Source organism: Candoia aspera, chromosome 3 (assembly GCF_035149785.1).
Source record: "Candoia aspera isolate rCanAsp1 chromosome 3, rCanAsp1.hap2, whole genome shotgun sequence".
NCBI lineage: Eukaryota > Metazoa > Chordata > Lepidosauria > Squamata > Boidae > Candoia > Candoia aspera.
Window position 1 is genome coordinate 186,831,279 of NC_086155.1, and position 15,495 is coordinate 186,846,773.

The following is a 15,495-nucleotide window of genomic DNA, read 5'->3' on the forward strand; positions in this document are numbered from 1 at the left end:
TTGATGGAAAATAACTTTTTATTCAAAATGCTAACAAACAATTATCTTTCAGGGTTGGGGGAAACTGTACTTTAAAACATTAAAACTTTTATATGTGAAACAGGAAACAAACCATAAACCAAACAGTTAAAATTTCACAAGGTCAATGCTAGACTTATTGCAAGATTTAATTTTAAAAAAAGTATTTTACAAAGATATTTTCAGTAGAAATAAAAGTGGTTGGGGGCACAAGTAATGTATGTTTCAATAAACATTAATAAATATGAAATAATAAAGATCAACTGCATATAACTCCTATCCCTAAATTTCATTTTTATTATACAACTTGTTGCCTGATCCATTAACAGTGATAAAAATCAAATTATCTCCTCAAACTGATTATAATACTAAACTAACTGTAGAGAAATTAAGGGAATTCCAAACAGTATATTTTGTGTGCTACTTCTGCAATGTCATTTGCTTTAGAAAATGATTTTTTTAAAAGAATAAACCTTTTAACTACAGTGTTCACTATAGTTCCATTTTCTGGAATGAGAGGGCAAGTGTGATATTCACTGGCCCAATCAGGATGTAACATTTGCAGCTTTTTAAGCATGCATGCATGCATGCGCGCGCGCGCGCGCGCACACACACACACACACACACACACATATATATATATATATATATATATATTTGCTTGCTTGCTTGCTTGCTTGCAGATAATATATATAATTTTATTTTATCCTAAGAATGATCATTCATCTGCTAGCTAACATCTCTCAGCTTAATTTATAATAAAAGCACAAATTGTCCATATAAATCGAATTTAAAACAACACAATAAAACAATCAACAATTATTTAAAACACCAGTCAATTATACGCAGCAAAGGCTAAAGCAAGCATTACAAAAAAATAAAATATATTGGAAATAAAAAATATTTGTCTTGTGCCCATGCCTTCAATCCTGGCTTTGTCCCTTCCTGTCTTGGTGTATTGCAATTAACTCAGGATATCTTCACATAATCATGGGTTTCAATTATATTTGCACCTGGAAACTACAGGTGGCTTCAGAGCAAGACACAAGCTGAAATGACAGTTTGCAACTATCTGTAAATTACTGGCTTGTTCTGAACTGTCATTTGCTACCTGGATGCAATGGAAAACTAATGGTTATAGTCACCAAAAACTTCCTGGGTAACTTTGGCAAGTCAAGAAGAGAGGAAAGGACAGCATGAGGAAAGAGTGAAGATTGTGCATATCTTACAACAAAATGTACATGTCAAAACTATGTTAGTATCTGATCAGAGATCTCTCCAAGTGCTATGTCTTAGCCTAGCAGCTGGCTTTAATATTGCCCTTCTGGATTTCACTGTGTTAATAATAATCAAAGCAATACCAAAAGAAAGACTCAAGTAATTTTTAATTGGTTAAAGTCAATTATGCATAAGGCACACCAGGAAAAGCCAAGGCTGATGCCCTGATTAATCTTTTTGGTATTTTTCACAGATCCAAAAAAGAAGTGATTTAGACATTCATTTCTTTAAAAATGTACAAGATTTCAAAATGCTCTGAAAAACTTAGGACATTAAAGAAGGGGTCTTGCTGGACAATGAACACTTGCTTGGGACTAAGCTCATTACACGGAGCACATTTCTCAGTGCACAGTGGTAAGCCTGTGCTGCAACAGTTCACTCCTAGCTCTGTATGAAACAAGGGGGTTCTGAACTCCTTGTTGCTAGCAGCAAACGTTGGTCTTTCCACTAATTCAAGCAGCAATTGTTGATGCTGCTCTTTCAGTACTGGGATTTTTTTTCAGGGTGGGACCATGGCTGGTTCCTGCACTTTTAGATCTAGGAACCTATGCAGTCATATACTTAGGAATCATTCTTGACTGCTGAGTTCTATCCTACTTGCATGCTACAGACCCTAGCACAGTCTTGGCAGCTATTATGACACACAACTCTGCTGGCATTTCAACAGCTTGGGATTTAGGATGCCCATATTGCCCATATGCCTTGGGATCCTTCTGTATCACAGATTATTATAAAGTGTATTAGGAAGAAGGTTTATAAGTCACATTAGAATCACTTATAACTAACTATATATCTGCCTTTCTAGCAGATATATAGCAAAATGATTTAGATGCTTTACCCCCCCAAAAAAATTCACAGTACAGTACATCGCAATAAATCTGATATGAAAAACAGTAGGAGACATCAGCCCCAGTGAGTTTGCACCATAACTTTTTCTATTTCATTCATTAAGAAAATTAGGGTTTATAGCAGCTTTTTTAAGCTATAAAAGGTTAAGTGATTTTTTATTTATATTTTTTATTTCAATTTATGCACATGTACTCATACACATGGTAACATTGTTCTCAGCTGAAATATAAAGGAATGGTAATTTATTTCAATTATTTTAAGGCTTTTCAGAATATGCTATGTGGTTTTCCAGTTTTCAGTGCATAATGTAAGTGGTTCACAATGACTATGGACAATTCACTAAAATTCAGAATCTTACCATGTAAATTAGTGGTGAGGGGGAAGGTCAGGATGAAATAAACCTGTGGTCCCTGTTAACATAATTGTAACATGACTTGCAAAATGGATTCCATAAGCATACAAAAGTAGCTGTCTATACAGACAACAATAAAATACTTTTCACATACTAGATAGAAGAATGAATCAAAAACCAGGGGGACTCTATAACATATTGAAGATATTCAATTTAAAGGGTATATTTCCAAGAAAGCACACGAGAGAACAGACAAAAAGATCTATACAACACTACTGGGATACCTACAATAACAAACCTATTACCAGGGAAATGATTACAAAGAAGAGCTGCTGACAGGGAAACTACCAGGAAAAAAAGAAAACTAAGGGAAAACACGAAAGAATGCTGGAATCAGAGTAATGTTCTTTGGCTTTTCAATTAGTGTTTCTCAGAGTGTGCTCGTAATAGGAAAAGATTTCCAAATTTCAGTAAAATAAGGGGGGAAAAGTAAGTGGAGTGGAAAAGTAAGCAAAAAAATTCATGCTAGCTTATTAGAAAAAGATAACCTTTATTATAGAGCCAAATGAGATATTGAAAATTATGAAAAATGGAAAATAGTGACAGATAGAAATATGCACCATTAAGATTAGTGATCTGCATTTTTTCTACATTAAAAAGAAGGGGGAGGGAGGAGGGAGAGAACACACAGTATATAGGCACTTGTTTCTTACACTGTAAGATCCTGCCTAATATAAGTGAAAGGGACAGACTTAAGACAAAACCCACATGGAATTTTTCCAGTGCAAGTCCCCTGGAAAAAAGGAATTGCTTAAGACTGGATAACCCTGTTATTTTCAAAGAGAGATGCCCAAGCATGTAGAGGAGTAGACCGCATGCTCCATCCTTATGTAAGTATTTCTCTACGCTCAACATCAAGCTCCTGACCAAAAACCCCATGAGGCCCATGTGTGTGCTTGCACAAGCCAGCTGGAGCTAACACTCTTTACCTGAGTCAGGCCTTAATACAGCAATACATTCCATTTAGAGTGTGACCATAAACATACCCTTAACTTATTTTGCCCTGGCTTCCACTAGTACTAACTGCAAGCACCATTTATAGTTAAGAAACATTAAGCATAAAAATAAATAAATCACCTAAGCATGTAGAATAAATATGCCTTTAACTGATAGGCGCCTACATTGCCACTTAAAGTTCTGCATTAATTGGAAAATTTGAAATAGCTTTAAGTCTTACCAGGACCCCAACTCATTACTGCATAACACACAGCATTACTGAAACCCTGCTGAAAGAGATCAGGAATGTGAAACTTCTATTGTATTAAAACATGAAAAACAGAGCAGATTTTTCACTTGGGCTCAAGGACATTTGACGTGCTTTCCTTTAGTACTTCTGCTTTAGTTGTGGCAAAGCTCAAAGGACTCGTCTTCCAAAACCTGTAGTTACGAAGACTTTCCCAGTGTCCACATCCACTTGTAACATTATCTCCTTAAGTAAGGAAATCAGAAGTTCTGCTGCCTTCTTTTTTTTGCATCCATAGCATCCAGAATTGGTTGTCTCTTAGCAGTATATCTTTGACGAAGCTCTTCAATTTCACGCTCCATCATCGGATCTAAAGCCTTTAATCTCATCTGCAGCTCTTCCAAACTTAGGTTTTTTAGCTGTTCAGGAAAGAACAGAAACATAGTAAAATTTCATTAATAAAAAATATTTCCACCCAGAGTAGAAGCTGCAAATTAATATGTAACTGTCTACTTTTCTCACAGTCTCTTATATAAAATGACTTAGCAAACAGCGAATGAACCTCACCCAAGGGACTGTCAGGAAATTATCCTTATTTATCAACCAGCAGATTACATTCAGTTTAGTTTGCATTTAGCTGCAGGATAGATGGTTTTCAAAATTTTGAGACACACATGAGGGTATGCAGTACTGAATCACTTATTTTTTAAAAATTAGTATGTATGAAAATATATTGATAACTAAGCATAAGGAGTTTATGACAGAAGTTAAATCAACTTGTAAAAAACGACTAAGGTGGTCCAATAGGGCTGAAATAATTCTGTTTTCCACTTTGATCACTTCCTTGTGGTTCAATGTGAGCTGTGACTTTCTGACATTCTCTCACTTTATCTTGTGATTATGTACCAGCAAATTATTAATATTAATGTTGATCTGCATACGCTGCTTTAAAACTTTAATTTAATAGTTCTCATATAACACAAAGACAACTAAATTTTAGTATTTGGACAAAAAGTGGCCAGGGAAAAGTGGAGAGTGGGAGAGCATACCATTGAACAAGCCCTTTCCTATATATATCTTGGTTTATTTTTCTCAGCTTTATGGAGCTGGCCTACCCTTTATGAGGTGCAAAAACCAAAGGCTGATCAACTATTAAACAGGATTCTGAATGTCTAAGTCCATCAATCTGGGCTTTCTTAAACTAATATCAACCAGTGGCTTCCTTCATGGGGCTGAGGCATATGGGAATATAGATTTGTATGATTTGGATTAAAAAAATAATGACATTTTAATGACACATGCAAAATAAAATAATGCCTAACCAAAGATTAATAGAGAGTTCAAACACAGATACAAGAGCTAGGATATTATTTGTATTTATTGAAATAATAAAGGTGGGATAGAAAATAAATAAATAAACCAATTCTGAACGAGGATCAATAAAAAAAAATGAAAATTCAAAATTAGCAATAGTTAACAGGTACAAACATTTGAACTTGGCTTCCCATATCATGTTGGTGGATATTTTGACATATTGATATTTTTCTCCTCATCGTTAACAGTTTAACCAGAAGAAGGGCTGGTGGAAGTTGCTATGTATCATCTACTCTACTGTGCATTATTTACTTCTGATAAAACTAGCCTGGAATACCAAAGCCAAGACATCACTGAAACTTTTGAGTTCTCTTGTATAAAGCATTTCTTTTATTCTGTAGGTTCTTCCTGAAGACAGAAACTGAAAATAGGATGAAAATAATTATGTAAATAATATAAATTTGCAATCTAGCACTTTTTCTGGAAGACTTAGAATCACAAAAGCCTGCTAGTACAAGTCTGTACAGTTCTTGAAGATTAAATTAATTCAGTTTGGATCCCATAATTATACTGGAGTTAAAGAGGCATCCATATCATCCTTTGTTCAAGCCTTACAGGACAAATTTCAATCATCAACACTGAGAATGAAGTTGGGAGGTTTGAATGGCTTCATAACACAACATGCTTTACCTCAACTCTCTTTTGGATGGCTACATTCAAAGGCAGGGTTTGTACTATTTAAATTAAAAAGAAGCCATTGTTAAGAACCGCATCCCTGGAACCCTCTGAAATGAGATATTATAGGTTGTCATCAAACACCCTACTCTGGATGACAGGGTTTATCTAGACAACCTTCCTTAACCTGGAATCCTCCAAAAGTGATGTCTTTTAAGTCTCATAACTTCCAGCCAATATGGAGAAAGCCTGGGTAGAAATTATGGGGACTCAGCTTCTGATATATCTAGAGAGCATGAGGCTAAGACTGTTTTTACTAGACATGCTGCTCCAACCGTAACTGACTGAATGGCATAAAATGGCATAAAATATATCTAGACCCATTTCTTCTGGTAAGTTTTCAGAATTAAAACTGCCTTGGTCATCCTGATGATTTTTAACAGGAAAGAAATAGAGAAAACAATCTGTTAATTTTCCTGAATTTCTCAGCAGTTCTCAAAATGACCATCACCGACAAAATGATGATCATAGTATGATTTTACACTGACTGCTCACAGTAGGTAGGGCTAGTGTAAGGGCTAAACTTCATGGCTATTGCTATTTTGTTGTTACCCTGCTTTACTCCAGGAAGCTAATAATAACTGAAGTTGGTTGGGAAAAGACTGACTCAGAATGAAAAATAGGAATGGGAGGAAAGCTTTTAAGCAAAGCTTACTCAAAACTCTACTTCTCTTCATATATAAAGAAGACAAAAACTGTGATGTGATGTTGTGAAAAACTATTATTATCTCCCGCCTTCTTAATTTGTTTTCTCATATGCCTACTTGTAGTTTCTTGCAAACTCATGACTGCACAGAACTGGCTATGCTAATGAGGCCTCAAAGCATTCCCCCCCCCCCCTTAAATATAGATATTTCACTGGATTACTCCCACACTTATTTCAAGGCAAATTGGTTTAGGAAGATAAAATCCACCTGAAAAATGGTCCAAATTAAGGAGAAGAGGAAGGCTTTTTTTCCCTCTCAGAATAATACATTAGCAATTTTGAAAATGGAGTACCTGGTTAATTCCTTAGGAGTTTTACAAAGATAATTGATAATAAAGGTTATTTACAAAGACTCATGCAGAGACCTGATGATACTGGGGCCTTGTCAACCAAGCTGGGGCTCCAGGCTGGGACTACCCACCTGCGCTTGCAGGAAATAATCCAGTTTCAGAATGAAAAACAAAAGAGTGAGATTGATATTTATTACACCATCCCGGGGCAATAAATCATCATGAACCTGTCAAAGCTGGTGTCTCTGTATGTGTGCATGTATGTATGCCAATCATGTTCCCATACTGATTTTTTAAAAAGGCTTTAAAGAATCAACACGAGCATCTATTACTTGTCCTCAAAGTTAATTGATACTCAGTATTTCCAACAGCATTGCCTCTAAATATAAGGAAAACTAGTTCAGGAAAAGATCAAATAAATAAAAGATTAAAAAACTGAGATTGTGATCAGGCTGATTTAAAACAGAGTTAGTTGTAAGATTAAAAACTACATGTTTGAAAATACTTTGGGATAACTATTAGCAAATATTAGTAAGAATCATAAAGTACAACAAAATTTCAAAAATTCACTGCAGGAAAAACTTAAAGAATGTGATTACTATCAACAGCATACTATTTGAAACTAGGGATATGCTTAAGGATGTTTAGCTGTAGTCTTCAACTGGGTTTTAAAATACACTTTAATTTTTGTAAGTAAAAATTGTTACTACTTTCTCTATGCCAAGGAGATGGACTCAAATAGAAATAGTAACAAAATAAATAACTAAAAAATAGAAAATATTTGTAGCTATAAAATATACTTCTCTCTTCCTTTAAAATAATAAAAATTTACCCTTTTTTGTCAGTATAATGCCTTTGCCGGGGCTACCATATCCAGGCTCCAAATATCCAATCAACCACTAGGTGGGAGCAAAGAGATACAGAAAACTAACTCTCTACTACCATCTGCTACTATCTAGTGATTGTACAAATTTCTGTAGCTCAGATATGGTAGGAATGCTGTGTAAAATGTGCATGCACATGTATGCGTACACAAATCAAAATAATGTAGTAGGCAGAAAATGCAACTCACCATATAATGATTCAACCTACAGTAACAACTCTTCCCTATAAAAGGCATTTGCACCAAAATGAACAAGCATTCACTGAAACGTTTAATTGTGTAGCTAAATCATTTCCTCTTTACTCCTGTTATTAAGTAAGTAAAAGCTAAGAATAAAAATCCATAAACTACTCAGTTCAGCTCATAAAGGACAGTTTAAAGCTATCCATTTGATTATTTCCATCATGATTACTTAGGAAGGATTAAACAGAAACTTTATTTCCTGTTGAAGAAAACTCTGGCAAGAATACTCCATTGCTTCATCAGATAAAAACAATTTCCTGGTGAAGCTACTCTGTAGTCCAAAAATATCCTTGTGTCTACAAAACTGAAAACATATATCATACTTTAATTAAGTTGTACAGCAGAAAAAAAAAATCTGGGATGCAAAAAAAAAATCCCACCTGTTTTTGTAAAATATTGCTTGAAACAATGACATTACTACTGAGAATCTCCTACAACAACCAACCTCTACTCTATGAAAAAGAGGTTACAGAGCATTCTAATATGACAGCTGCAAGAGAATGGGCAAGGTCTTTAAATTACATTTTGACAGTTTCTTTTTTTAAAATTGCATTTTCTTCTAAATCAAGCAGCACTATTTGATGCCATTCTCTTAGTTATAAGGAAGTACCTCCCGTTTTAATACTGCTATGCTGGAAATGAATTTTTGAGAATAACAAGGGCCACCTGCGTTCTGCAAACAGATGCACAAATCTTCAGCTCAGATGTAAAGAGGCTTTACAAGTTTCTGTGCCTGTTCCAACAGATTTTCCTAGATGTCACTGCATCCAGCACAACAAAATAGTATGCAGAACTTCTGCAGATGCAGTCAAGTTCTTTGCATCATAGCAACAGAATTAACCAAGTTTACCTAACCAACTAGAGAAACTATGCAGTGGGTAGATAAATACACTTGTGTTAAGAACTCATTGCATCTATTTTCTTACCATCCTTTTGGAAAACTGCAGAAAAATCAAATATATCCTAGATAAGCTGTTTCATGCTCTCTTTTTACAAAACGGATATTTCTTCATACAGCTAAACCCTGAAATCTCTTCTTTGATGTTTCTGTTCCTGCCTTTAACAAAAACTGAAGCTTTCTTTCGTGTTACAATAGCAAAGATAGCAAATGAAACAGAATAGTCATGCTATAAGTGTTCTGTTTTCTACATAAAAGGACGGGGAATAATTGAAGCATTTAAGTTGGTAAAATCCTATATAGCACTGTCAATATCACATTTGTCTTGTAAATCAAACACTGCTGGTTGGAAACCCAATCATTTATAAGGTAACTAGTATAAATAGTGAGAGCAGTCTGGTGTAGTGGTTAAGGCAGCAGGCTGAAACCAGGAGACTGTGAATTCTAGTCTTGCCTTAGGCACAAAGCCAGCTGGGTGACCTTGGGCCAGTCACTCTCACTCAGCCTTAGGGAGAAAGCAATGGCAAACCACTTCCAAAACTGTTGCCAAGAAAACTGCAGGGACTAGTCCAGGCAGTTGCCAGGTGTCAACACTGACACAAAGGTGCTCGCACACATGCACGCACACACAGACAAAACGGTATAAAAAGTACATTTTAGAAGTAACTGCTACTTTAAAAGATGCAGAATTGTTGGAATTAGGCACTTTGCAGCTTGGAACAATCATGGAGTGTTTTCAAAAACCCTCTGAAGCACCAATTGTAACATTCAAGTGCCAAATAGGTAGGCAGAACCAATATTTGGATTAAAAAATGTCATAATGTGGTACACACAGAGAAACTGTTTTGTAAACAGCAGCACTGGATTTTGAAAGCAAACACAGCACTCTAAAGCCAACAGCAGACTGTTGGAAATATTGTTTAGAAATGTTACATTCCAAGCATGAGCAATTTATCAAAACTCTTCCTTGGATGTCCAAAGAATTCCCAAGAAACTCCACAAAGGTACTTGCCAAATACTATGATACCTTTCTTCCCAGCATGTTTTAATGAGCATCAGCTTTTAAATTTTAAAATAAATAATGCACATTACTGAAACAAAACATTCTGCAGTAGAAAACCTGGCTGAAAAATTGTACTTCAGAATAGAATTTCAAGCTCTTCGGCCTTTTAAGTTGATATATACACCTCAAAAGGCACAAAAGGTTAATGGTGACTTAACCAAACCACGTGAGATACAGAAAGGGACAAGACAAGGATGCCCTTTGTCCCCTTTACTTTTTATTCTAGTTTTGGAAGTGTTAAATAGAGGTATCAGACAAGATGAAAAAATAAAGGGTATGAAGGTTAAAAAGGAATTTTATAAATTGAGGGCTTTTGCTGATGATTTAGTTTTGGCCCCAGAAGATCCTTTGAATGATATTAAGCACCTGATGAAGAAATTGAAAGACTTTGGGGCAAAGTAAAAAACCAAGAATTAAGTATAAATTCTTACAAGATGCTAAACAAAGAGGGGGCTTAGGATTACCTGATTTGAAACTGTATTTTGATGCTTGCTGTTTGCTTTCAATGAAGGAGTGAGTGACTTTGAGGAATAAGAAATCCAGTGATTTCTTATTCCTCAAAGTCACCCACTCCTTCATCCAAAGCAAACAGCAAGCATCAAAATGGGAAGGGCATGATTTGAGATTCAGGTGGCACAGCTGTTTATGGTATGAGAAAGTTCGTTAATATGGATTTTAAAAATCATTTTATTAGACATGCCATACTAATAGTTTGGAGTAAATATAAAACAAGACTGTCTCCTAATGTACCCTTATGGTTATCACCCCAGGAAGCTTTTTTAAGAAGAGAGATGAGTGTGAAATCATCTTGGCTGACATATGCTGAGCTATTAACTTTTGTGGAAGGAGAGCCTAAGCTGAAAACAAAAGAACAGTTAGAAATGGAGGGTCACACTTCTCATTGGTTTACTTTGCACAACTGACAGAGTGATTTAATTTGGACAAGATGATTTAGAATTTTGTTAATGAAAAAACCCAATTTGAAATGGATTTATGTAGTAATGATGAGCATGTTATTACTAAGATGTATAAAATACTATTGCAAATGAACATGGAGGATGAATGTGTTAAAGACTGTATGATCAAATGGGCAAAAAACTTTGGATATATCATGCTTGATCAATGGGAGAATATGGGGGACAAAGGTTTGAAATTTACACTGAATTACTATTTGAAAGAGAACTTTTATAAGATGATGTACTGTTGGTATTTAATACCTGGTAAGTTGCCAAAGATGTATAAGGGGGTATCAAATGTATGTTGGAAATGTTCCCAAGGTGAAGGTACTTTTTACCATCTTTGGTGAACCTGTAAGAAAGCTAAGAAATATTGGGAGCAGATATGTATTATAATTCAAAAGATTCTTAAGATGAATGTACAATTAAAACCAGAAGTTTTTCTTTTGGATTTGATGGACAAATAACTGGAAACAAAATTTGGGGCTTTGTTTTTGTATATAACAACAGTGGCAAGACTTTTGTATGCACAAAGGTGGAAGGATTCACAGATTCCCACAGTGGAAGAATGGATGGTGGAATTAATAAAACCGGCAGAGATGGCAGAACTGACAGCATTGATTAGAGAAAATAATTTGTCTAGTTTTGTTTCTACGTGGAAACCACTTTTGGACTTTCTGCTTGTAACTGAAAAAAATGTAGTTTGATTTTGGGTTTTGATGATTAGGTTGTTATAGTTTATAGAAATAATGTTTATTATGGTTAGAATTAGAGTAAGAGGTTAGTGTATTGTGTATTTGTATCTGTGCTGGAGAAGGTCAGAAGTCACTCCTTTTGTAATTTTTTTCCATCTATTTCTGCACTTTTTTAATTTATTTTTTTTCTTTTAGTCTTTCTTCAGTCTTTTTTATATTTTTGTATTTTACCTGTATCCTGAAACGTTAATAAAGTTTTTAAAAAAAAAAATAGAATTTGAAGTTCTATTTACCCTTAAGGGCACTCCTCAAATAGACAGCAAGGTCCTATTTCCAGAATAACTTAAATAACATGTTTTATAACTCATCAGTATTACTAGACTACATAAGTCTAGTAGTGAGAGGAAATGCAATTTTCTGTTGGTTCAGGGTGTTGTTCTTTAAGTTATTGCATACTATCTTTACACAAATACACTTGGAGGCAGCAGCGGCCATGGGAGGGGGTGTCAAGATGGCAGCTGTGACCATGTGATCAACGCCCTACCCTCTTTTTACATGCATCACACAGAGAGCCACCATCTCAACATCCCTGCCCCATGAACATCTCTGTTTGGGGGGGATAGGAAATATTTGAGCTCCTTTGACTCTTCTGAAAGATTAGCTGCATCCGTTCTTCCTTCCCTTGCTGGTCACCTGGCAATGGCCATTGCATCAGATTGCAGAAATGAGAGTGAAGACAAGCAAGGCTACACTATTGGCTTTGATGGGAGACCAGCTTGTTCCTCCTGTCCCCATGCAGTTTCCACCACAGCAGGTTACTATAAAAATGACTTAAAGTCATTTTAAAGAAGGTGTCTTTCTTTAGCCCTCATTTTTCCTTTTCAGTCTTATCAATGAGTCTATAGGAGTCTTTTCAGCTGACAGTCTGTTGAACTGAATCTAGCAAATTAACAGATAATACTTGGAAGTTTTAAGTTCTTGAATGTACTGGGCTTCACTTCTGTAAAAATATACATGATGTCGCTGTTAATTACATTCTGCGTCACTGATATTACTTGGTTCCTGAAAATGTAGTCTAATCAATAAAGCAACATTGCTTAAAGAACACTGGCAGAGTTACACAGAAGTCATTTCAACTAAATTTGCTTCCGGGTCCAATTCAAGGTGTTGGTTATTACCTTTAAAGCCCTACATGTCACAGGGCCAGGTTACCTGAGGGACCGTCTCATCCCAATTACATCGGCCCGCCCCACCCGATCATCCAGAGAGGGCATGTTACGGACCCCGTCCATAAGAGAATTTTGTCTGGCGGGGTCCAGGAAGCAGGCCTTCTCTGTGGTGGCCCCCGCTCTCTGGAATATCTTGCCCCCGGATGTGAGGCAGGCCCCCTCTCTCCTGACCTTCCGGAAGGCCCTGAAGACCTGGTTTCGGCGTCTCACCTGGGGTGGGAAAGGGAATAACCATTCTTGGGGATGGCTCGCACCCTAGAGTCCCTCCCACCAGCCTGGATTTTACATTTCTCTTGGATTATATTTATTTATTGGGTTTTATTATAATTGTTTTATGTGATTTTAATGTTTATGTTTTATGGTGAATTTTATTGTAAACCGCCCAGAGTCCCTCTTCAGGGGGAGATGGGCAGTGGCTAAATATGAGTTTGTTGTTTATTCGTTTAGTCGCTTCCGACTCTTCGTGACTTCATGGACCAGCCCACGCCAGAGCTTCCTGTCGGTCGTCAACACCCCCAGCTCCCCCAGGGACGAGTCCGTCACCTCTAGAATATCATCCATCCATCTTGCCCTTGGTCGGCCCCTCTTCCTTGCGCCTTCCACTCTCCCTAGCATCAGCATCTTCTCCAGGGTGTCCTGTCTTCTCATGATGTGGCCAAAGTATTTCAGTTTTGCCTTTAATATCATTCCCTCAAGTGAGCAGTCTGGCTTGATTTCCTGGAGGATGGACTGGTTGGATCTTCTTGCAGTCCAAGGCACTCTCAGAATTTTCCTCCAACACCACAGTTCAAAAGCATCGATCTTCCTTCGCTCAGCCTTCCTTATGGTCCAGCTCTCACAGCCATATGTTACTACAGGGAACACCATTGCTTTAACTATGCGGGCCTTTGTTGTCAGTGTGATGTCTCTGCTCTTAACTATTTTATCGAGATTTGTCATTGCTCTTCTTCCAAGGATTAAGCGTCTTCTGATTTCCTGACTGCAGTCAGCATCTGCAGTAATCTTTGCACCTAGGAATACAAAGTCTTTCACTGCTTCTACATTTTCTCCCTCTATTTGCCAGTTATCAATCAAGCTGGTTGCCATAATCTTGGTTTTTTTGAGGTTTAGCTGCAAACCAGCTTTTGCACTTTCTTCTTTCACCTTCATCATAAGGCTCCTCAGTTCCTCTTCACTTTCAGCCATCAAAGTGGTATCATCTGCATATCTGAGATTGTTAATGTTTCTTCCAGAGATTTTAACTCCAGCCTTGGATTCCTCAAGGCCAGCTTGTCGCATGATGTGTTCTGCATACAAGTTGAATAGGTAGGGTGAGAGTATACAGCCCTGCCGTACTCCTTTCCCAATCTTAAACCAGTCTGTTGTTCCGTGGTCTGTTCTTACTGTTGCTACTTGGTCGTTATACAGATTCTTCAGGAGGCATACAAGATGACTTGGTATCCCCATACCACTAAGAACTTGCCACAATTTGTTATGGTCCACACAGTCAAAGGCTTTAGAATAGTCAATAAAACAGAAATAGATGTTTTTCTGAAACTCCCTGGCTTTTTCCATTATCCAGCGGATATTGGCAATTTGGTCTCTAGTTCCTCTGCCTTTTCTAAACCCAGCTTGTACATCTGGCAATTCTCGCTCCATGAACTGCTGAAGTCTACCTTGCAGGATCTTGAGCATTACCTTACTGGCATGTGAAATGAGTGCCACTGTTCGATAGTTTGAACATTCTTTCGTGTTTCCCTTTTTTGGTATGGGGATATAAGTTGATTTTTTCCAGTCTGATGGCCATTCTTGTGTTTTCCAAATTTGCTGGCATATAGCATGCATTACCTTGACAGCATCATCTTGCAAGATTTTGAACAGTTCAGCTGGGATGCCGTCGTCTCCTGTTGCCTTGTTATTAGCAATGCTTCTTAAGGCCCACTCAACCTCACTCTTCAGGATGTCTGGCTCTAGCTCACCGACCACACTGTCAAAGCTATCCCCGATATTGTTATCCTTCCTATACAGGTTTTCTGTATATTCTTGCCACCTTTTCTTGATCTCTTCTTCTTCTGTTAGGTCCTTGCCATCTTTGTTTTTGATCATACCCATTTTGGCCTGGAATTTACCTCCAATGTTTCTAATTTTCTGGAAGAGGTCTCTTGTCCTTCCTATTCTATTGTCTTCTTCCACTTCCGCGCATTGCTTGTTTAAAAATAATTCCTTATCTCTTCTGGCTAACCTCTGGAATTTTGCATTTAATTGGGCATATCTCCCCCTATCACTGTTGCCTTTTGCTTTCCTTCTTTCTTGGGCTACTTCTAGTGTCTCAGCAGACAGCCATTTTGCCTTCTTGGTTTTCTCTTTCTTTGGGATGTATTTTGTTGCCGCCTCCTGAACAATGTTGTGAACTTCTGTCCATAGTTCTTCTGGGACCCTATCTACTAAGTCCAGTCCCTTAAATCGATTCTTCACCTCCACTGCATATTCCTTAGGAATATTAGTGAGCTCATATCTAGCTGATCTGTGGGTCTTCCCTAATCTCTTTAGTCTGATCCTAAATTGTGCAAGAAGAAGTTCGTGATCTGAACTACAGTCAGCTCCAGGCCTTGTTTTTACCGACTGTACAGATGTCCGCCACCTTTGGCTGCAAAGGATGTAATCAATCTGATTTCGGTGTTGTCCATCTGGTGAAGTCCATGTATAAAGCCGTCTCTTAGGTTGTTGGAAGTGAGTGTTTGTTATGCAGAGTGAATTGTCTTGG

General features: G+C 37.1%; 1 protein-coding gene across 2 annotated transcripts in view; it reads right to left on the minus strand.

The window, feature by feature from the left end:
• Positions 1–15,495, minus strand: part of STK3 (serine/threonine kinase 3) — a 151,037-nt gene continuing 135,542 nt past the window's right edge. For both annotated transcript variants that reach the window (XM_063299543.1, XM_063299544.1), the window contains exon 11: positions 1–4,159. In XM_063299543.1, the coding sequence (XP_063155613.1) occupies positions 4,001–4,159 (159 nt within the window). In that variant the 3' untranslated portion in view covers positions 1–4,000. The remainder of the gene's footprint in view (positions 4,160–15,495) is intronic.